The following is a 25,181-nucleotide window of genomic DNA, read 5'->3' on the forward strand; positions in this document are numbered from 1 at the left end:
CTAAATGTGCCATCAAGTCCATTTTGCAGGGCCTAATGTGTGGATAATTAGAGCTGGGGTAACCCGGCTGAATCACATAATGGACATTTAACCTTTTTAAAAAAGTGCAGAGCAGCCACTCAGATCATACTGGATTGCAAACACGCTGTGTAATGGTAAACTGGTATTTGTCAAAAGCAACAGATTTTGAATCTAAATTTTGCTTTTTTGAAAAATGTGTCATTGATTACTTCACTTCAGAAAAAGGAATAACTTACCGGTGCTACAATCTTGCCCGTCTGTCCAACCTGCATGTCATTGGGGACATACCCAGCATCTACTGCTGCTCTGGATGCACCAACTGGAACAAGAATATTATGCAATTTAAACTTTACAAAAGTCAAAAAAGGTAAAAAAAAAAGTAAGATTAAATTCCATTTTACCTGCAGCATTCATCTTGTCAGCCAGGTCATACAGCAGCTTGAAGTTATCTCCACTCTTCAAGCCTCTCCCTAGGAGAAGGAAGCACCATTAGTGTGCTTTGTGAAAGAAAACTGAAACAGCACACAAGCTAATGAATTCACAACAAACTCCAACGACAACAACAAACACAAAAAGTGGCACCGCGAACACATGGTCGACGTTGCTTTGGACCCAATTCAGAACACAAACAGATGTCTCACCTCCTGACACCACAACTTTAGCGCTGGTCAGATCCGGGCGGTCGCTCTTTGTCAGACTCTGTTCCAGCCACTCAGAAACTCCAGCAGGAGAAGAAGCAGCAACTACGATGATGAACAAATAACATTTGAAGTTTTTTCTTTGTGGTATATTGTATATTTTTCAACAGTACTATAGTAACATAATATCAAGTCTTATCTTTGCCTATCTACTGTACCATCTTCTGATGCAGCACTTCCTCCCTCTGTTGAAGCCGCCTCAAAGGATGTCCCTCTGACCGTGAAGATCTTGACCGACTCGTTACATTTCACTGTGCTGAGAGCATTTCCTACACAATCAAAACATAGTTAACATGCCATTTTTGAAATCATTAATACAAACTTGCCAGATGCTGTACCTAATCCAGGTAACATGATTTAACACGTCTTCTGAAGTAAACATGTGTTACTTCTTTACCATGATTTTAAAAAAGGGCTTACCGGCATAAATTGTTCTGACAAACGTGTCTGGAGACTTGATCTCAATAATATCTGAAACTGGAGCAACATCCAACTTGGCAGCCACTCTGGGAAGCAGGTTCTGGTGAAAGAAATGGTGAGGTAAATATGCAATGATCAACCTTGATGAAGAATCAGGAGAAAGAGGGACTGCAGTTCACAGACTGATAGACGGACAAAGTTTCGTGGATAATATAATATATCTATAAATTAAAGATATTTGATGCAGGAGCTTAAAACTTTTGGTAGAAAAGAAACTCATCTTGGCTAGGCCATGAGAGAATAAATTAATTTCCATGACTATTAATATGACTTCCTATGACTTTTTTATTACTTACTATAGACTTTTTTTTAATGACATGCTAGACTGCATTTTTTGCAAATAAATGTATCATCTTTTATGACTTTTTATGATGTACTATATTCTATAACTTTATATGGCATACGATACTGGTACTTTTTTTTATGACTTGCGATAGATTGACTTTTCATATGACATACATTTACTATACTTTTAATGTCATACTATACTATGACATACTACTACAAAATAAGACAAAATGCACAATAAACTAAGTTTGGCCAGGATAATCGTGTAGTGAAAACAGCCCTAATTTCAACATCTACAAATTGTACAGGAAACCCTCTCCATTGCTTACCTTTCCGAAGGCAGATGCACCAGCACAGATGTGGGTGAAACTGAACTGCTTTTGAGTTTCCAAGATAAGCGGAGTCAACTCCTCTGAGGAAAAAAAAAAAAAAAGCCCAAACAAAATCAGATATCATTACAAACGATTGCTGCTGAGCCAGTTCTAGACAACTTGAACATACGAGTATAGTCCTATAGTGTAGTACTTTTACTACTCCCAAGATACCCTTGAGCACTACATCAACCAGCTGTTATTATGAAACCACTTGTTGCTAAAAACAACAACAACAGACATGGTCAGTATGTATTTGCTCTGTGAGTGTAAGTTAACTTACAATAGGTGTCAAGTTCCCTTGGGGTAACATACCTGGCAGGGCACCTTTGTAAGAATCATGTTGAGCAACCAGAACCTTATGCACACCTTGGACTTGTCTGATTTGCTCTACAACCTGAGAAGACAGAAAGAATGTCTGGTTTCCTGGTGACATTCTAGCCTATACTGTGTTTTTATTTATCCATACATCAATGCAGTATAACAGCCCTTGAGCAGGCCAACGTAAAAAGCGTTACCTACCTGTGCACAGTTTGTTCCAGCAACCAGACAAGACACCTCACCACCAAGCTTACTGGCAGCAGTGATGGCATTGAGTGTGATAGGGGTCAATTTGTCATTGTTGTGCTCTGCAACCACCAAGGTGCTTTGAAACCTCTGGAGAACACCAGCCTGTTGGAGAAAATGCCAACAGCTCAGTATTAAATACACGTATGAACCAGTAAAACCAACGATCTGGCAATGTGTATTTGATTAAACAGTGTCTAGGATTTAGAGATATTAATAGTGGAAGTGTACAGTTTGGTTTGTGTAAAATCGAATTGTCACAGGGCAACAGTACAACCTTTGAAGCTGCTGCACCAGGTTGTGTCAAAGTAGAACAGGATAATACCAGCTTCCTCTGGACATGACTGAACGCCAGCAGTTTATGAAGGTCATTTAAATCAAGAGTAACAAATAAAACATGAAATCTCCACACGCTAGGTTACTTAATGAGCTATTCGAGTCGATACTGCTCCACGTCTCACAGGAGATTCAATGCTTTAGTAACACTTTAGTAACACCTGCTGCGTCAATGACAGTCTCACAGTTTCGTAACTGCTGTTTAAACGTTGGTTGCATAAATGCTAGGCTAGCTGTGCTAACACCAGGTAGCACTAGCTCAAACACAAAACCTGCAAAACGTTGCCATATTCTTGCAACATCACAATGCATGTATACTGTTGTGGTCAAAACAAGACACACAACGCTGTCGCACACAAATTGTAAAAAATAATACCACAGTTCGCCGGGCGAGCACGCGTCTAAATTAGCTAGCAACGCTAGCAGCTACAGCAATAACAAACCAACAAGTAAGCTAGTTTTTTACTGTGCTGGTGCGAGAACATGACAATGCAATACCTAAATATGTTATTATGGTATAACTGTCACCTCCTTACCAACTGTTTCAGACTTGTTTTGTTGAAAGCTCTGTTCATCTTGGACCCTTCTGGCTGCTTGCTTCTCAGGTGCAGAAACAAATCTGTGTCAAAGGTAACCTGACGTAGCTTTGAGGTCTCGCGACATCGAAAACGACAACTTCCGGTCACTCTCAAAGAAGCTTGCAAACAATTATTTCAAAATAAACAGTAGGTTGATGCTTTATTATAACATGTTAAACATATGGAAACATGCACGATTCATTGATTCGTAAGAGTCATAACAAAGTCTTTTAGGGTAGATATTTTTGCTCAATGTCTCCCTCAGAGACAAAATAAAGTAGGAAGACACAAACTAAAGCCTATTTTCCAATTCCTATTTTAATCATAGTGTAACTGTTAGTGTAACTAATTGTATGTCGAATAAGTACAATCTATCCGGTAACAAGTACAGACCAAAAACAAATACATTTCATGATAACGTTAAATATTAGAACCCTACATTTAGTTTCAAATACATGAAAAAAAAAAATATATATATATACGACAATATTTTTCTCTGTGTACAACGATACTATTTTGTTGAAGTTACAATAATGATCTCAACGTATACAGTCAAGCCCACGTCAATGGGTGCTGTAGGCTATTTAATCAAATACATAATAATAATATAATATAAATACTAGAATATTTAGCAAAAAACCCCCAAAAATATGTACGTTTTTTTCTAGTCTGTTGAATCTGATCGTACATTTTATTCAACTGCTTTAATAGCAGTCATACAAAAACGTTTTCAGTGGGTTGTGTGACTCTCTCACTACTTTTATTCTATTTAATAGGTGAGTCTTGTGTATGTGAGAGGAACTGAACAGCCATCCTTCGGGTCCTTATTTATTGTGGCTAGGACTTTCTATTCAATCACAAATATACGAAAGCTCAGGTGTACGAATTTATGGATAATCCATATGCAAAAGAAACAAATCTATTTCTAGATCATTGCAGTTTATTGACGCTCGGTGGATCCAAGATCTCTATGTGATATTTTATCCAGTAGAGGGCTCTCTACAGTAGCGTGAGACTATTGGTTAACTATCAAACTTAAACAGCATTAAAAAAACATAATAATAAAGTTAGTATTAAATAAAATAATCAATTAAATTGTTTTTAGAATAAACATCAGGCTGTAGTAATAATAATAATAATAATAATAACAATAATAATAATAATTATTATTATTATAATGATAATAACTATTATTATTATTATTATTATTATAGTAATAAAAATAGAATAATGTTCATAATGTATAGCAGTAACAAAATCATGAACAGTAATATTAAACATTTTCCATGTTCAACTCTGTATTTTGGTGGGAATCCAAACAACATATGATTGATTACACACACACAAAAAACACAATATCCCAGTAAGAAGAATATTGACAAGGATAAGCTTACAATAAACAATATGTAAGCCCATAAGTAAATATTAAAGGAATGGGATACCAAAAGAAATAACAACAACAGCATATCTCACACTCACAAGTATCTAATTGCACTGTGAGTTAACAGGGAAATTGCTTTCACTTAAGGAAATAGAGATAGCAGCGCTGTGGGACAAATGATGAATACAAAAAATCCACAGCCAGTCCAAAGAGACAAAAGAAAAAAAAGAGCAGGGGTCCAGGAGGAGATTTGCATGGCACCCTCTCCCTGGACCAACAGAGGTCCAGGTTTGCAGACGTCACTGGTCGAGGATCTTTGTTTTCTCTCCACCTCTCGGTGGAGGAATACAAGTTTATCATCCAGCCAGGGACGGGACGGTCTCCTCTACCGCTCCTCTCCTCCATCGGCTTGCACTGGGCTATTTCTCCTGTATGGTGGATATTCTGCTCAATACTTCTTTCTTGGATGATATGGGGGATCATTCCAAAAGTAAGTTGTTTCTCTCTCTACTCCTTTTTTGTCATTCCGGGGTTTTGTTGTGAGTTTTAAAATTTCCTTTTAGACGTATCCGGGGTATAGTCTCTTAAATGTGATGATTAATTGCTCGATTCATTTCGGCATTTACGGAATAATATCGAAAACTGCACCTAACGTATGATCAACTGACCTGCCCTAACGAAAAATACACTAATATACATATATATGGGCTAATATCCTTATAAACTTATATCGTATCTGTGGTGCGTTTGAAGTGACCCTTGTCGTAGGCTGCTTGGTGATATTTTTAGCTCCTGTGGCCTCATTATAATAAGTCTGTAATATTCTTGGAAGAACTCTGATGTTTGTTGTGATACGCGCAAAGATTTTCTCTCCTTAAGGTGGAGGGGTGACGGGGGTTTAAGGGATGTCATGGGGATTAAAAGAGCGCGCACAGTGTTGCATTAATGCATTCCACTCCTCACACAGAGAAGTCGGGAATCGCAATGTGTGTGGGCTGTGGAAGTCAGATACACGACCAGTACATCCTGAGAGTCTCCCCGGACCTGGAATGGCATGCAGCCTGTCTCAAGTGTGCAGAGTGCAGCCAGTACCTGGACGAGACCTGCACTTGCTTCGTCCGAGACGGAAAGACTTACTGTAAAAGAGATTATGCAAGGTAGAGTGCAACAGTTTTCAGGATTTTTTTTTACTCTCCTAAATTTCAGTGACCATGTGTTGGGTTGTTGAAAAGAAAGTGTTATATATAAAAGGAGGCACCTGAGATGAGATAAATCATATTCTCATAATTATAATGTCCATTTCAATGGCAAATGTGCAGGGTGTAAATAAAAGTGGGCAAAAGTGTGCGTCATGAACTACAAACCTGAATAAGATCTGTGTTGCAGGCAGTCAGATTTGTGTTCTTTTCCTGATTATTATATCAGCTCGCAACTTTTTTGCGCTTCTGTTGATTGGAACGTGCTCTGAGATCAACGTCAGATTCATTTAGCCTGCAGCATTTTAGGGCTACTGCATGAGACCAATGTATAGTCTCCATGCTCCCTTTCAGGTTATTTGGCATCAAATGTGCAAAGTGTAACATGGGCTTCTGCAGCAGCGACCTGGTGATGAGAGCTCGGGACAATGTGTATCACATGGAGTGTTTTCGGTGCTCGGTTTGCAGCCGTCATCTCCTGCCGGGGGACGAGTTCTCTCTGCGGGACGACGAGCTGCTGTGTCGGGCGGATCACAGCTTGCTCGCGGACCGGGCCTCTGCAGGGAGCCCGCTCAGCCCGGGGAACATCCATACCAGACAGCTGCACATCTCAGGTAGCCTACAAACTGGTTTATTATGAACCTATAAAAGTAACACAGTACACCAAATGATCTGCATATGCATACAATCGTGCATGCTATAAGCTATTATTATTATAATTATTATTGTTGATGTTATTATTATTATTATTATTATTATTATTATTATCATCAGTATTATTATGTTCATTCTGACTTCTAAAAGTATTGCCATTTTCTAGGCAAAATCTAAACAGTCGACTGAATAATAATATTTTGTGTGCATAGGCCTAAAAACGATTCAATATAATTCGCAATTTTATTTTTTTGAATGCCTACATACAGTTAGTCTGGAGTTGTATATGACGGCAGTGACTTTACAGACACCTAACAATGTTTGGTACAATATTTAATGTTTTCAATTTCATAAACTACAGCCGGTGATAGGCCTACTTGTAAGTCCAAGCTATTTGTAGCTTTAATTTCTTCATTTAAGTTTACTATAATTTCTCAGACATTAAACATTTTTCTGCTTATTTTGAGTTTCTGATTTATTTATTTATTTTTCCTTTTTCCAGAACCTGTTTCTGTCCGACATCCTCCTCATCACCGGAACCACGTCCACAAGCAGTCCGAGAAGACCACTCGGATCCGGACGGTGCTGAACGAGAAGCAGCTCCACACCCTGCGGACCTGCTACAACGCCAACCCGCGACCGGACGCTCTGATGAAGGAGCAGCTGGTGGAGATGACCGGCCTGAGCCCCAGGGTGATCCGCGTCTGGTTTCAGAACAAGCGCTGCAAAGACAAGAAGAGGACCATCCTGATGAAGCAGATTCAATCACAGCAGCACAGCGAAAAAACCGTGAGTTATGTTTTTTATATTTTCATAATATAGCTGAAAAAATAATGCTTTATTACATTAGACTCGTTTCTCATTTCACAGGCCCAATTATTTTGGGCAACACCCGCTTATTAGCCATATTTCCTAATGTGCAGCTTACTGTCACTAACTATTGCCCCGTAAAACTTTATTAAATTCTCCATTGGTTTACAAAAAAAGAGAAGACAAAAAACAAAGGTTGCAGGCACCCAGATAATGTTCATGTGCAAATGACATTATCTCGATAAGATAAAGAAATAAAGAATTAAATGGCAATACTACTGGAGAGAAACCATAGCTAACATAAACATATTTTAGACTGATTTTTGTGAATAAAAAATACAGAAAATAAAATTATTTGTCAAACATAAATTAGAAAATACTTGTCAATTTAGTTAGCCTACTGAACTGAAATATTTTGTAATTGAAAAAGAATTGCATGTTTTGCAGAGCTGAAACCCAATATATCATATATTGCAAAATTTGATTTCGACCATTTTACAGGCTCATATAAACTTAATATGCTTTCTAACAGTTGTAAGGCTAGTTAATGTTCATCAAATTAAATCTTTTTCTCACGTTTTATGTTTGTTGTTGCTCAAAAATGGCTGTTGGCTTCCTCATAATGACAAACAAATATATGATTTGTATTGGTGTGGCTGAACAGCAAAACGTATTCAATGCACGGCCAATATTTGGGTCGAACTAACTGTTTCGTTGCTCTTGTAGAACCTGCAGGGCCTGACAGGCACACCTCTGGTAGCAGGTAGTCCTATCCGGCACGACAACACCGTGCAAGGGAATCCTGTGGAGGTGCAAACCTACCAGCCACCGTGGAAAACCCTCAGCGACTTCGCCCTGCAGAGCGACCTGGACCAGCCCGCTTTCCAACAGCTGGTAGGATGACATTCAGTATATATATTTAAAATAAATTATAGACCTTTTAAAATAATACAAAGGTACTGATAGGCTTAGAGAGAGAGAGAGAGAAAGGAAACAGAAGGATTTGTTAAACTTCAATCGTATCAAATAATAATGCAGACATGGTCATTATAGGGCAGTTTTGTAAACGTGATGATTATGATGATGATGATAGCCTTTATTTAGTTTAAAAAAAACAACGCTTAGAATTACAAATACTTATTTAATTTAGTAACGCTTTTGATTTCCAAAATATTCAAGTGCAAATTTGCGCCAAACTGTGTAGGCTCCATGTGGGTCACTTGCTGATTGTGGTCTCGTGCACAAGACTGATAAGGTGATTTGTATTGGTATGTTTTAATAGATAGGCCTGATACTTTGAAAAAAGAAAAGTATCCCTTGCCCTGGTCATGAGCACATTCACATAGTGACATCTATAACTGTGGGCACGTGATACATTTTGCACCAGCAGAGAGAGAAAATCTGTCTCTCTTAAAACCCTTTTTTGTTGTTGATCTGACTCCTTCTGTTTCCTTCGGCAGGTGTCTTTCTCTGAGTCGGGCTCCCTGGGCAACTCCTCGGGCAGTGATGTGACCTCACTTTCGTCTCAGTTACCGGACACACCGAACAGCATGGTGCCGAGTCCCGTCGACACGTGAAGAGTCCTCGAGGTCAGCTGGAGCCCCCGAGCGCGCCCGCGCCCTCTGCAGGGGACGCGCAGAGACCTCAGTGACATTCAATCAAAGAAAAACGAATTAAAGGACCAGGATGGATTATGCTCGAGGATACATTCAGGTTGCCGACTGGAGGATGAGAGGTCTGACTATTCCTTTTAAATTTAGGCATTTTAGCTCACTGTCTTGCTCAAGGATACTTCGGCAGGACTCACAGCTGTTGATGGACATTATGGGCTTATGGGACCTTCTACCATGATGCCAATGCCTGAACTGGCCATAACGTGGTGAATATGTAACGGGATTCAAACTCACTGTCCTGTAATGGACGTCTGAAGGTTACAATATGTTTATCAGGAACCAAACTGTGTAGATGTGCATGATTTGTTTCAATATCGACTCTTGTAAATTAATGAAACAGATGAGATGCGCATTGTTCGCGTTTTCTCCAGAAAATAAGTTATTATTATTTATTATGACGACAGACATAGCCGATCTTATCAATAAAACCATACTTTTAACTAATTATTGCATGCACAATTCCATTTGTTCTGTAAAACACAAGATCTTTTTTTATAATTATAGTCGGCAAAATAAATCAGTTTTAAGGTGAATTGAAAAGCAATTGGTGCTTATAATGCTTGACACTGTTTGAAGTGGAGCTCCCCTGTTTACACTACAATTCAACTTTTTAGGCTGTAAGATGGCCTAAAGCTCATATAATAAATGGTTAAATATGCACGTTTGGGCAATGGGAAATTAAATATTGAGGTACTACAGATGTTCAGTTTCCCACATTTCTGGGTACCTGAGGTAGCAGCCTGAGGTAGCAGCCTATGACCCTGCTTATATTTAGGCCTGCTTAATTTCTGATTTCTGATGGCTGACAAGATATTATTGAGCATTTGGCCCACATGTCATAGGTCACTGAATCAGACACAATGGACTGAGGTCTGAGTTCGTCTATCTTCTTCATTTAAAAAAATAAATAAAAAAATCAAAGCCTCCAAATGGCCAGAGCCTATATTTATAGCAGATTTTGCATAATATCTGGTTCCCGTCATAGTGCTAAAACGATCAAATTGGTCTTATTTAGACAAATGTCACAGTGCCATACCAACCTGAGGCCCATGGTTACAAGTCTAGACAGAGGATAGGCAGCGGCGGCCGCTTATCTGCATCTGGCATCACCCGCAAAGGATACACTGAATGGACCCAAAACAAAACGCGTATAGCCGCGCAGCGCTGACGGGACTCCCAGCCTGCGGACGCATCCTGGCGTGCCTTGAGTTTATTTTCATTCCTGTAGGAATCCTGAACGGCAAATAGCCGCTGGACAAGAGAGCATGCAGGTCAAGCCGGCACTGACACACTACACCTCAACAATTTGTTGGGGAGGATCGCCTTTTATCAGTGAGGGAAGCGCAGTCTCATTGAAATTCAAAATCCTGTTAAGTCTTTAAGACGTGCTGATATAGTAAAACTTTAAACTGAGTACAACTGTAGCAACAACACACTCAAGTAAATGTTAATTAGAAAAATACAAGACAGGGCTATAAATCACAAATCATTTAAAAAGAAGTACACAGGTTATCCGAATTTATATACGTTTAGACTTAACACATTAAACAGCTCCCAAATGTTCTTCTTAATATTACCTGAACCTGCTGGTTGATTGTCATCTGTGCAGGACTAGGGGCCGCACTGATGCTGTAGTGATGAACCATTGGGAATAAAAAATTGATCACTATTTGAATATAGATATGCCAATAAATAAACTTCCAATAAATAAGTGCAGAGCAGGTACAGAAGAAGAAGGCTTCCTCTTAAACCTGAAAAATCTGTTTATGAGGAATTCAAGGGCATAAAAGTACATTTAACACCAGTTCCTACATATTCACGTTTCTTTGAGATTCAATAATCAAATTTGTTTCTATAAATTGCATTTGTCCATAGACTAAATTAGGACATCTTCAACATTCAAGTTCATGAGGGTGTAACTGACAGAATTACAAGAGTCTTCCTTTGTTATATCGTACTCATGATATCAATTTAACTTTGTAAAGTTTACACAGAATACAATAGAAAGACAACAATGTATAGCCATAAGTATTTTATTTTACATGAAGGTAAATAACTCAATAAATTATATTAATTTGTAAGTTTGCCTCCTAACAGAGATAAAGAAGAGAAAAAAATGTGAACTTGAAAAAGATCATTCTTAGCTGGCAGTCAAGGCATGTCATGTAACTCGTAACTGACATCATGTAGACTAGAAACAACATTCTGGCCATTCACATTCAAACATGAGACAAATATAATAAATTAACACAAACAGTATTCATGAAACACTTGGCAAATGATAAATTACAGTATAAGTAAATGTTTCAGGTTTAGACGGTCACTGTTTTGAAATGGATCTTTTTTTTTTATCGACAACAGGGACACAAAGATAAACAAATGGCTGGATAGACATTAAATGGAATAGTTGTGCATGTGTTCTAACTGCAATGAACAAAGAAGACATTTTGTGCAAATAATCATAAACATCAAACTGATTTCAAAGAAATCAAAACAGATAAACCAACATATGATAAGGCTTCACGATCTTTACAACTGACAAAGTCTGAAGAACATATTTGCTTGTGGGCAGACTTAAAATCTGGGGGAAAAAAGAGAGAAAAAACAAAAATCCCCAAATAACTCCACATCTCATGTTTCTTTTGAAATGTTCTGAGGACAGTGTGCAACTCCATCACTCTTCCTGCTTCTTGAGAAAGAACTGCAGCGCTGAGTCCCACTGATCTCTTGGAAAGCGGTTAGACAACTCGCAGTAATCCAGCAGCTGGGAAACTTTACACAGACAGAAAAGAACAACTTCATTATATTGGGTGTCCAATAGAAGTCCTTTTAAAACCGTCAGAAATCATAAATAGGTAAATAAGATAAATTTGTCACAAGGAAAAATTCTACTATTAAACATATTCTAGATGGATTGGGTAACCTTCATGTCTGTTCTGACATGAGGCAACGCCTTTTTAAAACAATTAAACTATCCTTATAGAATAAAAAATATGAAATATAATACAATTCATCCAATTTCTTGTATTGCGTTTGATACATTTATCAGAATAACTTACCTCCGGGCTTTATTTTGTTGTCTGAATCTTTTTCATTTGCAGCACAGTCCTAGCGGAATTAACAGGAACATTAGTGCTACAACAGTAAACTGCAGGTAGTGGTGTGTGTGTGTGTGTGTGTGTGTGTGTGTGTGTGTGTGTGTGTGTGTGTGTGTGTGTGTGTGTGTGTGTGTGTGTGTGTGCAACTTAATTGGTCTCATCTAAAATAATTAAACCTTCCAGTCACAAAAAAAATACAAATAATGTTATTTAAAAGTTGCCACTACATCTCAATGTATTTTCTAATCAAAATAAATAGATAGATAGATAGATAGATAGATAGATAGATAGATAGATAGATAGATAGATAGATAGATAGATAGATAGATAGATAGATAGATAGATAGATAGATAGATAGATACTTTATTCAACCCCAGGGGGAAATTTGTTTTTAGCAGCAGCAAACAAAGTTACAGAGTAAACATAAAAATATTAAGTATGAGCAATGCTCAATATATGGTTTTAGAATAACGGGTGATAAAGAACCATACAGGATCAAACTGTTTCACTCCGAGGAATGTTCTTGAGGTTAACTCAACAATGAGGGCAGCGGGGCAAGACACCATGCATTATTGCTTTGTTTGAAAGAAATGACAATAGCTTGTCTCCCTTTGAATGGAAGTTAATCGGTGTCTAAACAGTGGTGGTTGCAGAGTGGTGAGGGGCGGGTTGTCAGAGGAAGATGAAGGAGACAAGCTGTTTACTGGGAGTTGAACCAGTGGCAGGTAAATCCACTGTGAAGGAAGCCATTAATCTTTGTAAAAGCCTGCCTGTTGCAGATTCACCAGGGCCGAGATGAGCAACTGTTAAATCAGCCGAGGCAAAGAGGTTTCCCTCTGATTTGAAAGACATTTTTCGCGTGTTAGGCATAAAGCTGTCAAGCCAAAGAGGATGTTTTTGATCATTAGCATGTTCTTGAATAAATATTGTTTTTATAGCCTGTTTTGTGATGGCCCATTCACAGGTCATTGGCTTGGATATTTCAACTGTGTGTAAAACTATGATCTATGTATGCACATACATCGACAGTATGTGACACCATGTTTCTATATTTACCTGAATGAACGTAGCCAGCAGCACACAGCTCATCTCCTGCTGCAGGATGACCTTGTTTTGGGAGTTGTTGTAGCAGGCCGAGATGAGGGAGGGGAAGAGCACTCTGATGAGGCGCGGGTGGCTGAAGTACTGGAAGGGCAGCTGACACAGTTTCTGCAGCACGCTGGGCTGGCGGCCAGACTGCACTATCACCTGGAACACACATGGAGCAAGGCCAGTCAGTCACTAAGCCAGTGAGGCGGCCAGTCAGTGGCACTATTGGTTGTAAATCACCGCACTTGTCCATCCCACATGTAAATCTGCCACTAAAACAACACACAAACAGCCATTAGGAGGAGACCCGAGGGGCAGAGCCTCCCACCACGCAATTATGGGCTATAAAACACAATGATGGGATGTTTTGTTCTTCCTTTGTACCAACAGCAACAGCAGAGATGCTGTACCATGAGAGGGAAATGTGAACCGATGTCATTATCGGCGGTTAAAACTTCACTTTCAAGTTCTGCGTTAAGCTCTCTGAGCAACACCGAAGCTAAGAAATCAGTGCAGAAGCTTGTTACCGCCCCGTAGGAGGGAAGCTCAGGTTGAGAGGGCATTCAAAGTGCAACAGGGGGGAATGGAGGGGTGGGGTGGCGGGTGAAAGGCAGGGTGAGCAAACCTCCACCAACAGTGTTGGCCACCCCCACTTTGAGAAATGAGCAATACCATTAATGGTATTTTCACCCTGCCGACATCCTGCTCTTCATCACAGCCTGTCAATCACACACCATCACATCCGGGCCACCAGTATTAAAACCAAATCACTCCCAGCCTTATTTGATTAGAAAGGGGACTGCTGCAAATGAAGGGGTCCTGGCCTAATGCTCTGGTCATCTCCCCTGAGCCCGAGAAGACCATGAGCACCCCTCTGAGAGCACAGGGGGTCAGCGTGCTAAATCCTGGCTGAAAAAACAAGTTACAGACTACGGGACCGGGGGGCTCAATGGCAATAGAAACCAGAAGGGCAAGGTGAGGTCCCCAAGTCACGGTGACATAAATTCACGAGATTTACAAGATTTTAAAAATACACTCACTAATACTCTGCCATTGGCTTCTCCTTTGATAATGCACTCCAAGTTTCAACAGCAGGATAAACAGAGCGATAATTCATCGCTTTTATCAGTTCAAGGTGAAGCTTCTCAGAGCTGCCCTCTACAGCGGCGTTCAAAGGGACACAAAGCAGTGCCACTTCCTATCATCCTTTGTTTAAAGCATCCACATGGATAGGTCAAACAATCTGAACTTTAATGCATTACAAATACTTCAAAATGTGGAGAGCACGGAATTTGTCAACCTGAAATGTGAGTGTTCATTTTTGAAGGTAAGAGAACACGATTTCTGCTTTGGTGTGTTTTACCGAGTGCCGTATTGAAGTCTGGAGAACATTTTTAAAGATGTAAAAAAGATGTGTGCGTAACAGTGGAAGAACAAAATCCCCACAGTTTCACTGACTCAATAAGTGTTTTTCACAAAGGAATGTGGGACTCGGACAAATTCATCCACTCACGGAAGGAAAAAAAAGAAAGAAAGAAAGGCAAGCTCTGGCTGTTTTCAAAAGTAGAGCTGTTTATTTTCACTGCATGTAGTTTTAGCATTTTCATGCTACTTTCCATTAAATCCCACATCGTCGTATTTATCTCGTCTGTTGCAACATTGCCCAAAGACAAACTGGCATTGGGGAGGGATTTATGCAGCCAACACCATGGTTCTGCGAAAGCTAAAGAATATATTCATTCCTGGGTTTTAATCCAGAATATTTATGGTTTAGGTATCATAGTTTAACACCAAAGAAAGTGTTGGATATTTGAGCTGGGGCTCTGAGAAGATCCAACCCACAAATCACCCGGCAATCTCATAATCCTCCACTACGCACAGTTCCATCTTCAGCTGCCTAAACAAATTGTCCACCCTCAAGTGCCTGACGACGCAGAAAGACATAAAACAAACCTGGTGGCAGGAAGAGTATAGATGTTTCAGAAACTGAGTCTCCTGCCAACTTTCCACACCTCAACCAGGTGAAGAGCAACACCAGAGCCCAAAATGGTTTCCAACTAGAGATTACCCCGTAGCGTTGCCTCTCTGCAGCTCAAAGCCTGACATCATAAAACTAACAACAAGCATCTAAACCCGTGCATCTGGCTCGCGTACAACGCAGACCCAGTAAAAACTCAAGTGTCTCGGCTGCTCTGTTCTTTCTTAAGTTCAGAGACCTGGCATTTTCAAACAGTGCTGAGTTTTACGACGCCTCCATTACATAACTTCCCCACTGTCCACAATGACAACAAAGAGTGTGTAAAGTTAATGTTCTGAAACGCAAACAAATTCTCGGGAAAAACCCCAGCATCGAAGCGGGAAACCAAAGTTAAAGCAGATTTAAGAACGGAGAGGAAAAAGAAGAGGCAGGCATTTTCCTGCCGTGCAATAAAGCATAATCTCAAATAGCATGATTAGCCTGTGTGCATGAGGCTGCAGCACTGCTGGATAAGGCAAATATATGAAATTCATCTTGAACGTGTAGAAGAATTTCCATTCATTGTAACGTCTAGACAGCCCGAACACCTCAGGAGGAACCAGTCAGAGCAGGGCCATATATCTGACACTGAATCCACAATACAAACCAGATCCATCAGAGTGGAACCGCCTTACTGATAAGACGAGCAGCACAGCATGCGCCACAAAACAAAGTCAGTCAAATAACTGTTCAGTGCCTCTTTACAACATTTACAATGGCTGGTTGAGACGTGCACAGGACGCTGTGTAAATTACCTTTGGACAATTAGATGCTGGCGATGCAGACATTGACATAGACACTCCAACTTGACTTTTAAGGCAATTGTCAGTTGTTTTAAAATCCCATAAAAAAGAAACTGCTGTTTACACAATGAAGCTTAATAACTCTTTATTTATCTCTATGAGCCGACGCTGTCATTCCACCCCAGATCTTTACTGCTGATAATTCTGCTCTGAAACTAACCCGATGACAGTGTTACAGACAAATGGAAACTCCTCACTGAAAGGTCTGCAGGGATAAAAATGTCCTCAGCTTCACTTAAAGTCAGTTGGACCTGCGCTCACCCTTGAAGCAGAGTGTAAATCATCTACCGAGCTAACAATCAGGCCCTCTCCTGCCAGTCAGAGGAGTCTGTCTGTGTTACTCTGCCTTTGTTTACTGCGCCGGGTGATACACAGTGTGCATTCCCTGCTGCTGGCTCCCTATGGTCTGTACGAGCTGCACTTACCCTGCAGGCAGCGAGGGCTTGGTTGTCTTGGCTGTAATGGACTGCTGGAGGGAGCGTTTCAACATCAGGTTAACAGGAATTACAGGCCTAAAGCTTGGCTTGGGCCTGCGGGGCAGAGGAAACGCCCTCGTAGAGAATGGGAAGAAGAGGAATGACCCCACGGATAAGGCTGAGCACTGTAGATGTGTGTGGGATGTGAAGTCTAGCAGTGATCCATAGCTCTTGTGATGCTTACAGGTATAAAGAAAGCTGTTTACGAAATATAAGCACATAGGAGTCGGGTAATCTCATGAGCCAGTGCAGGGAAAACGATTCCATTTCTAAAACGTCCATACGCTACCTGAAATTAGACCCGCTTTGTGTGTGTTGCTCACTCTGCTTGCGTGTGTGTGGCCATTTTCCATGCACTGGAAAAAAATGCAAGGTTTTCTTAAGATTTCCACACTCTCAAATCGCTGGCGTCTTTCTAAAGGAGCAAGCAGGAGTCAGGTGGGTTAACATGTCAACAGTTTACAATTAAAATCTCGTCAGCTCAAAGATTCAACAGATCATCACCACGGATGATTCACAAATGAATCACTGCATTCACAGACAAGGAGATTACCGGCACACATCTCTTCAGGGGAAAAAGGAAGTAGTTACTTGTCTGTTGCAAAATAGGTGTCATTTGTTCTGCATTTTTTTTTTTTTTTTTTTGTCAAAAGGTCTCTAGGGACTCACCCAACAGACAATGAAACATATGGCTACATGACTCGGTGGCCCCCACAAGCAGAGACACACTTAAAGAACACACAAGCCTGCATATGTCACTCTACCGATGGCTTTTCGTGTGACATGGTGAATTATTCATGCCCCCAGAGCAGAGGAAATACATCACTACATATACTGCTGCTTCAAAGTTCTGCTATATATATTGTGCCGACAGTGAATCAGCAGTCTCCACCAACGCATAGGCCTCGGGTCGGGCTGCTTTTGTGTTCTGCCAATGCTTACATTAGCTTGAGAAAAGCTCAAGCTGCTCTAAATATTCTCCTCAACGCCATCCATCTTGGTGCGGAACTGAGTGGACGCATTCCAGGAACTGGACCGCTGGCAAAGATCAACTCTGTGTGGAGGTTGTGTGGGATCTTGTTTCCCGACAATATATACTTAAATATGATATTTCTTTTAAACTAAATCCTTAACTCGTAAGCAGGTAAGAGGATTTCTTTGGTGTTGCTTTTTCACAAAACTTTTCTTATAGGCAGCATCAAGGTAGTGGATTTTGCATGAAATTAGCAACATGCTTTTTCACCAAATACAGTCAAGCGCGCCTGCCCTGTTAACGTCGCTGTGAGTGTTCAAAGACGAATCATCTGTCGCCCGCTTAATTTAATCTTCAGTGCTCATTCAATTATTCAATATAATATGCAAATTGTATCTACAATGACCAACAGATGCTAATTCTGTACATCAGAATAATGAAATTGCATAGGAGCTGAGAGGAAGACCCTTTAATTAGAAGCAAAAACTCTGGTAAAAGAGAATCAGTAATCAGCCTATAAATAGTTGTTATGGGGGTTTACTGTGACCGTGCGAACATAAATGACATATCAGAGGTTTGAGACTGAAGCTGCGGCGGCTGCCTGTGTGGGTCAGGCTTAACATAATCAAAGCCCAGCCAACTGTAGCATGGCTAATCAGGGGCCCGGTAGACGGGCCATGCATGACAGCCAATTACACAGCAGCCAGGTCTGCTCCATCACATCCTGCTCACTTCCACAGAGCTCCTAAGTAGTTGTAACACCGGGACCAGCACGCCGCTCTGCATTACCAGGAAGGAACAATGGGTCACTCTGTGGTACAATAGACGACACACAGACCAGAAGCAAGAAGGTGCCAAGTCATGAATCTTTGAACAGGTTCTTTTTGGTACAATTACAAAACTACACCCTTTTTTTTTTTTTGGACAAATTATACATGAACAGGACAATAGTAAGGTGATATTACTTCTTCTTAACTCAGCAGACAGCTTTTCACAACTGAAAGAATTAAATGTAACTTGTGCTGAAACAATTAAACAATTCAAAATTAGTACATTGACAGAAAATTCATCAATTACAATTTTAGCAATTGATTAATAGTGATGATAGTTAAGAATTTCTGAAACATAATGTATTACTTGGTAAACAAAAAAAAAAGGTAACTATTTTGATAATCAATTATTTAAAAGTCCATATTCTCATATTAAGAGGATTTTTTTGCTCGATGTCTCCACATGTATAAGTAAACTGAGTATTTTAAGGTTTTAGACTGTTGATCGGACATTCATTTATAAAGAATTAAAATTGACATTTGAAAAAATAGCAGTCACACAAAGTGAAAACATTCATGATTTGGAGACATCTAAAATCAATGTTTTTTAATTTCCCTAATTATCAACATTTTTGGTCATTAAAATGGGAATTTTTCATGATTTTTTTTTAGATTTTATTTGAAGAGGATTTATACAATTGCCAAAAATTGGTAGATTGATAAATAACAAAAGCAATTGTAAAAAAAAAATCTCAATATTTAGAGTAATTTGGTTTTGTTAAACGTGAAGTAATTTCTGTGCAGTCAGTGCAGGTGAAAGCCAGTTTACCTGGTTGTCTGTGTGGTTAACGGTAAAGTATCCCACACAGATGATGACTTCGTGCAGAAGCTCTTCAGAGGAATGCTGGGTACAGTACCAGAGCAGGGAGCTGACGATGTGTCGGAACGCTAGAGACAGACCCTCGGCTCCTAGAACAGACTGACAGGTCGCAGACAACACGTGTTAGTATGTTTTACAGTAAATTAAGCATGAATTGTCTATGATTGTGATTAAATAGAGCTCAACACAATAACAATACAAAGTAATGAATGACAATATGTGTTGCTGCTGGGAACATACATGGTGTAAGAGTATAAGCAACTCAGGCGGGGTCCCACCATACAAACACCCCAATCCCGCTCAGAAATGAGATGCTAGGAGCAGCTTACAGACAGTATTTATTAAACATGTCAGTGTGACGGAGCACCATAAGATCATCACTATTCCACTGGAAGTTTGGGTATGTTAGCATTGTAACATCCATAAATGCAGTACCTGAGAAACTAAAGGCTGTTTTCAGGCCTTATAACTGATGCATGCAGGCAAAGTATTAAACTCACTGAACCATGTAAGCAGCTGTCAAACGGAACAGAAGCAAATTGCTATTTAGCAATAATTAAATTTAGATTTTAAAAAATCAACAGGAAAACCATCAAAAAAACAGTTCCTTCCTTCACTTTCTTTTTTCGGTAAATCACAGATTTGTTGCTGCATATTTTGCCAAAATGCAGCCACTGCATAACCGTGTTATTCATACTGCACTGAACCCTTTTGAAATTTCTTTTTTAAACAAATTATTGGGAGCTGATGCGGCAGCAGAGAGCATTAACGGCCTGAATTCTGATCATCCATTCACAACACCTATTAGCCGGTGCTATGCAGGTAATGTGAAACACAAGGTGATTACAACCCCCGTCCAAAAGAAGAAACATTATTTAAAATGTTCATAAAACGCCGGCAGTGAAGTGCTTTCATTTCCAGCTGTTTCGAGTTGCCTGAGTGTGGCGGGTCAGTGAGAGGAAGCTGCTTCAAGGTGATTACCACAAGACATTAAAATAATTAACAGCATTCTCGCTTGCTCTCGTGCCTTTCCGTCTATGTGGTGACTTGGCTCAGTGAAGCTGTCGCCCCCTCCTCCTCACAGTGGGTAATGTACGGCCCTGCATGCAGTAATAATCACTCGTGCTCCATCCTAACTGCTGACCCACTGGGCTCGATTCAACCCCAACCACTGACCCGGGGTCAGAGGACAGGCGTGTTTATGTCCACAGGTCAGCTTTGTCCTAAGGAGAGTAACTCCTCTTCTAATGGCTCTTAACAAAGGAACTAGCATAATTTTTTTTATCAAATCCAGGGGGTATCATTTAAATATTTGGCGGAAATTTTACAACATGTGATGATGGATATGCCATTTAAATTGCTCTTTCCACGATTTATTCAAATCCCAGTTTGTTAATGCAAAAGGGACCAGCTTTTCCTTTAGCAAACCATGTACTGTGGATGTTATTCAATAAAAAAAATATATATGGTATAATAATGTATCTACAATACAGAAAAATGCTCAAACATCAGATGCAGAACTCTAAAGAAAAGAATTTATATGTCTAACTTTCCGTCACCAATAGTTAAATCTGCTCGATCTTTACGGATTTCTATATTTGTGAAAGTGAAAACAGAATATTTGGGATGATACCTGGAAGGCGGACAGGTCAAGCAGGGCAAAACTGTTGAGGAAGCGGATGCCTTGCAAAGCCACCTGGATGACCCCGGGGCCATAGGGCTCCTGACTCTGGGAAGAAGACTCTGGCGAGAAACTGTGCAGCAGGATACAATAGAGCGTGTGCACCACTCCCACCAGGTCTGTGGACTGCAGCAGGGCCGTCAATCCAGTCGGGTCCTGGCGTTTATTGTCAAATATACTGGGAGCACTGGAGAGGAGGAGAGGGCAAGTGTGTGGTCAGCAAAGCCAAAAATAAATGTAAGTGCTCATAAATAAACACAAGCATATATGATACCAGGAAACACTTTGTAGCATTTAGGTATTTATTTGTGCCTTTATGCTGCTGGTGTCATGCAAAACAAAACAAAAACTGAACTTCAGCCTGTTCTCTCACTGCGACATCCCAAGACTACGGACACAAATAACAGTCTAGACCTCGGCGGCTTCTAGATTTACTCACCAGACAAGGGCTTAGAGATGACTTTCCCTTCAGATAAGACACTACCCTGTTGGTGCAGCTGTATTACCTGACTTAACTGACTTTAACACGTGTGGCATCTTGACATGTTGGATCACAGCTTCATCTTATGCTCCTCATGTGCTTCTGTTTATTTATGGAATAACAGTTTTTCAGTCTTTGTATGCGAGGAGCTTCCAATTGTTTTTTTTTTTTACTTTTTTTAACTTAACTAGTAAAATTCACTGCCAGCCAGTTTGGGTGCAGCTGAAGAGCGGGACATTCGAGATTCAAGATAGTCTCTTCCGCTCCCTCTCCAGCTACAGTAAACATAGTAATGCCATGACGTGAAGCTCATGGCAGCTACTTCAAGCTGGCGGATTGCACAGAGCTGCCTGACAAGGTGCTGAGTGCTCCAACACATTTAATCAAGGCTCGCTTAAAAGGATTCAAGGAGATATGTTTGGTTTCAACAAGATGCCACCTCGTTGTTTAAGGGATCGGTAACACCATCCTTTTATTGAACATCACATTTAACAACAAAGCCAGAAATAATGCTGCTTTGAAAAAAGGAGCAGGGACGTGTGGTCAGGGGAGGCAGGTAAAAAACAAATAATGATAAAATAAAATAAAAAATAATATTTCTCAACTGATCTGTGCTATAAATGTAATTTCTGTATGATTCCAATCATTTCAAGCATTTTTATAATCAAAATCGCTGAAATTCCGCATGTCCTGTTCAAACAGAGGTGAGGCAGCGACGAGCTGTGCCTCACCTCAGATTGTGAATCCCTCACTAACTGGGTTGAGCGCGTGCCTTTTGCTGTCACCACTGTAATATTTGTAGACACTTTTATTATATGTCCTTTCTCTACATAGAATAGATAATGTATTTCACGTCTGTGTAGAACATATTTAGTGTTGCTGATCTGACAGAAACCACAGTGAAAAAGCACAGAGAGGCAAACAGTACCTCTGTCTCAAAGAAGAGGGCGTGTGAGAGCCCACGGGTCGGGTTTATGCTTGTTCTGTCGTTGCTCTTCTTCTACACTTCTCTTCTTCTTTTTATATTTTGCTTTGACCGCAAACATGTAAGATTCAATATCTAAGCTTAAAAATGTCTCAAAAAACAAGGAAATATGAAGAAATCAACAGCAATTCATCGTCGGACAGGTAAAGTAACCTTTTATGTGTTTGTTGTTCTCTTTATACATCCGGGGTTGTTACACAGATTATCGCGGAATCTCACAATTTTCGCAGGTGGCGCCCGCGAGCGCTCTGCTTCTGAAACGCGCACATGCTTCTGGTGGAATCAAATATGTACCTTACCTATGTGTGTGTAAAGAATGCTGATATGAAATATGAAAAACAACCAGTAGTCAATGTGCAAGCTGCCAACTGAATGGTGATTTAAGCTACTCTGTTGGGTTCATATATTTATAAATCTGACTCGAGTCAGTGCCTCATGAGCCACGAACCTCACTACACGTCACTGAAAAGGAGGTACATTAAATAAAAGCTCACAGGATGGAAAAAAGGCATAATTGAACAATTACAACATTTTAACAAGATTATATATTTATTATCTAATCATATCAGTACCTGCAGGGTCAACTACACTCAACATTACTGCACTATTTTGACATAAAAACCCTAAAATGATAAAGAAAGTGAGAGAAATGAACGCTTCAATGTTATTCATTCTCTTCAGTAGCAACGCGGAAGACTCTCGGCTAGCACAGACAGACAATTTAAGACTACCGCAGCAGCACCAGCTATGATTTGCAGCCATGTAGAAAGGAGGGGGTGTGACCTCTGGATGGAACCTACAGCGCATGCTGATACTTGATGTTAGCCAACAGGCTCTGCGTGAAATATGCTGCTAGGCAAGAACACAGCCTACTAATGCCATTATAATCCCCTGACACAGCAACTGGCATGGCCAAAATATTCTTCAAGCCGATTGAGCATTCTTACATATACAGAGAATCTTGGCAGAACGGAGCTCCCTGGCTGCTGTATTGATCATAACATGGGTCTCATTAAACCTGCAAAGTCTGACACTATGTTTTCTCACAGATATTCAGTGACAAACTGCCATAGCTATCTTTATACTTTGCTGGTGTGAAGCAGCTGGTCATTGTTACTGCTGCACCTTGCAGCTGGCAAGGTGCAGCAGCACACTGGGCGACACTTCAAACGCAATGAGAAGATCATGGCGTAATGTACTGCCAAGTGGTGGAGTTGTTATGAAAGGAAACCTAATTGGCTGGATTGATACCTTAATTCTGCATTGACAATTACAATGCATAAAGCTTATTGAAATTGTAATGCACAACATCAGAGCATATCTCCTTGCTACCGTGGTTTAGCGTTTCTTTTCCTTTTAAGTGAGGAATTTGGATACTGGTGTCCCTCGGTGTGACTGTGTGTGTCGCCTCTGTCAGCGGCGCCGCTGAACCTCTCTGTGTGGAGGTCACTGTAGCACACGTTGTGTGGGCTCCCCCCGCGCTGCAGGCTAAGGTTTATGGTGAGTGACAGAGCACCGGGTCAAGTAGATGCCTATCTCTATCTGCAGTAACGACAGCTTAGCCAGCTAGCTGGCTGGAGGAAACGACCTGCTGGCTGATTGCAGAGGAACCACAGTCTTTGTTTGAGTAACCAGGATTCCCGTCATTATGGATCCTCGTGACATTAAAGAACTGACAGTGACTCAGTGAGTGTGTGTTTGCCAGAGGAAGATCAAGAGATCACATAGATGTTTAAACGTGTGTAAGAGAAATGCTCACCGTCCGGTTACGACGAAACACAGCTTACACATGCTGTGCAGCAGAGCCGAGGCTTGCTGGAGGAAAGCAGACATCTTGGGATGCTCGTCTACAGGACCTTGGATTGACAAGAAGCACCCGTACAGCTTGTCGATCAAACCCATGTTCACTACATAGCTGGAAGAAGCACACGAGAAGAAAAAAAACATGCAGTGGTTAATATCATCTTCCCCAAATGCACTATGGTAGACTTTCTTTGGAAAAAAGCTCATCTCACACAGGCAAACAAAGGCCTTTATTGTGCATACTTCCACAGCACTGCAGCTGAAAACGGATACCTCACCTAAGCCCTCCACCCCTGCTATTACTGCGATATCTCCAATTTGTCTTTGCCAATGACAGGTCTCGTGATCATGTTCCCTGTACTCTTTCAGCCACAAATCACTGCTAATAGTGTCATTAGAGGGCTGTTGTGGCCCCTGTGCCAGCTCAGCTCTGGGGCCCTTGACAGTGTGCTAACCCGGGGCCGTCTTCTCACAGCTCCGGTATGCTCGGACCTTCGGGCTCCGCTCAGGCACCAACAGCTTACAGAAATCTACACAGCACTACAGCTGCCAATCAAGGCTTTCTAGGAGCCGATGTAGTCACTGTGAAGCCATGGATCTTCATCTAATCGCCGTCTTGACTCTTCGCTTCTTTCGCATACCTTTTTTTGTTAGAACTGTCACTCCTTGAGGTCCTCTCAAAACAGGTGATTATGACCGTTTTCAACCTTCACTCCAGGTCATCTGACACTTGAACCAAGGCCCATTGTTTTGACTTGATCCTCTTCCACAGCTTTACGTGGGTTGAAAGGATCTTTCCTCACACCGACTGCTTTGTGCAACGCCTGCTCTGTTTGACAACCTGCCTGGTGGTCGAACTTGCCGCTCGGTGTCTCAGCATTTATAATGAAGATAGGGAACTAAAAGCACTGAAAGTCAAACTGAGAAACTGGTAATAAGAGGAAAGGAAATGGCGATCTCCTCTCTGTGTGATATATGGGTTTGCATAATGGGAGTGTTGCAAAAGCTAAAAATGTTTTGATCTTTTGTCCTCACTAGCATATACATTATACAAGGCAGTTGGAGTAAATC

At 40.6% G+C, this 25,181-nt stretch overlaps 3 protein-coding genes across 5 annotated transcripts in view; 1 reads left to right on the plus strand and 2 right to left on the minus strand.

The window, feature by feature from the left end:
- etfa (electron transfer flavoprotein subunit alpha) overlaps window positions 1–3,407 on the minus strand; it is a 6,272-nt gene extending 2,865 nt beyond the window's left edge. Inside the window, exons 1-9 of the mRNA XM_068723789.1 lie at window positions 3,298–3,407; window positions 2,381–2,530; window positions 2,174–2,255; window positions 1,817–1,899; window positions 1,140–1,239; window positions 878–988; window positions 663–764; window positions 423–491; window positions 258–340 (exon numbers count right to left, since the gene is read on the minus strand). Coding sequence (XP_068579890.1) covers window positions 258–340; window positions 423–491; window positions 663–764; window positions 878–988; window positions 1,140–1,239; window positions 1,817–1,899; window positions 2,174–2,255; window positions 2,381–2,530; window positions 3,298–3,336 — 819 coding nt within the window. The 5' untranslated portion in view covers window positions 3,337–3,407. The remainder of the gene's footprint in view (window positions 1–257; window positions 341–422; window positions 492–662; window positions 765–877; window positions 989–1,139; window positions 1,240–1,816; window positions 1,900–2,173; window positions 2,256–2,380; window positions 2,531–3,297) is intronic.
- A 1,567-nt stretch (window positions 3,408–4,974) lies between these two features.
- On the plus strand, window positions 4,975–8,958 carry isl2a (ISL LIM homeobox 2a). Its single transcript, XM_068723471.1, is given in 9 exon segments — window positions 4,975–4,987; window positions 4,990–5,048; window positions 5,050–5,118; window positions 5,120–5,210; window positions 5,688–5,877; window positions 6,271–6,530; window positions 7,073–7,359; window positions 8,107–8,274; window positions 8,841–8,958. Coding segments are annotated over 9 exon segments (1,254 nt in total). The 3' UTR covers window position 8,958.
- A 2,112-nt stretch (window positions 8,959–11,070) lies between these two features.
- The window catches only part of scaper (S-phase cyclin A-associated protein in the ER), a 56,831-nt gene continuing 42,720 nt past the window's right edge, over window positions 11,071–25,181 (minus strand). For all 3 annotated transcript variants that reach the window (XM_068723360.1, XM_068723358.1, XM_068723359.1), the window contains 6 exons: window positions 24,067–24,222; window positions 20,794–21,028; window positions 19,110–19,259; window positions 13,209–13,400; window positions 12,113–12,161; window positions 11,071–11,825 (listed from right to left, as the gene is read on the minus strand). In XM_068723360.1, the coding sequence (XP_068579461.1) occupies window positions 11,728–11,825; window positions 12,113–12,161; window positions 13,209–13,400; window positions 19,110–19,259; window positions 20,794–21,028; window positions 24,067–24,222 (880 nt within the window). In that variant the 3' untranslated portion in view covers window positions 11,071–11,727. The remainder of the gene's footprint in view (window positions 11,826–12,112; window positions 12,162–13,208; window positions 13,401–19,109; window positions 19,260–20,793; window positions 21,029–24,066; window positions 24,223–25,181) is intronic.

The sequence above is a fragment of the Cebidichthys violaceus genome, unplaced genomic scaffold, assembly GCF_023349555.1.
Source record: "Cebidichthys violaceus isolate CVI_PGR_0920_01 unplaced genomic scaffold, fCebVio1.0.p SCAF_3, whole genome shotgun sequence".
NCBI classification, from domain to species: domain Eukaryota; kingdom Metazoa; phylum Chordata; class Actinopteri; order Perciformes; family Stichaeidae; genus Cebidichthys; species Cebidichthys violaceus.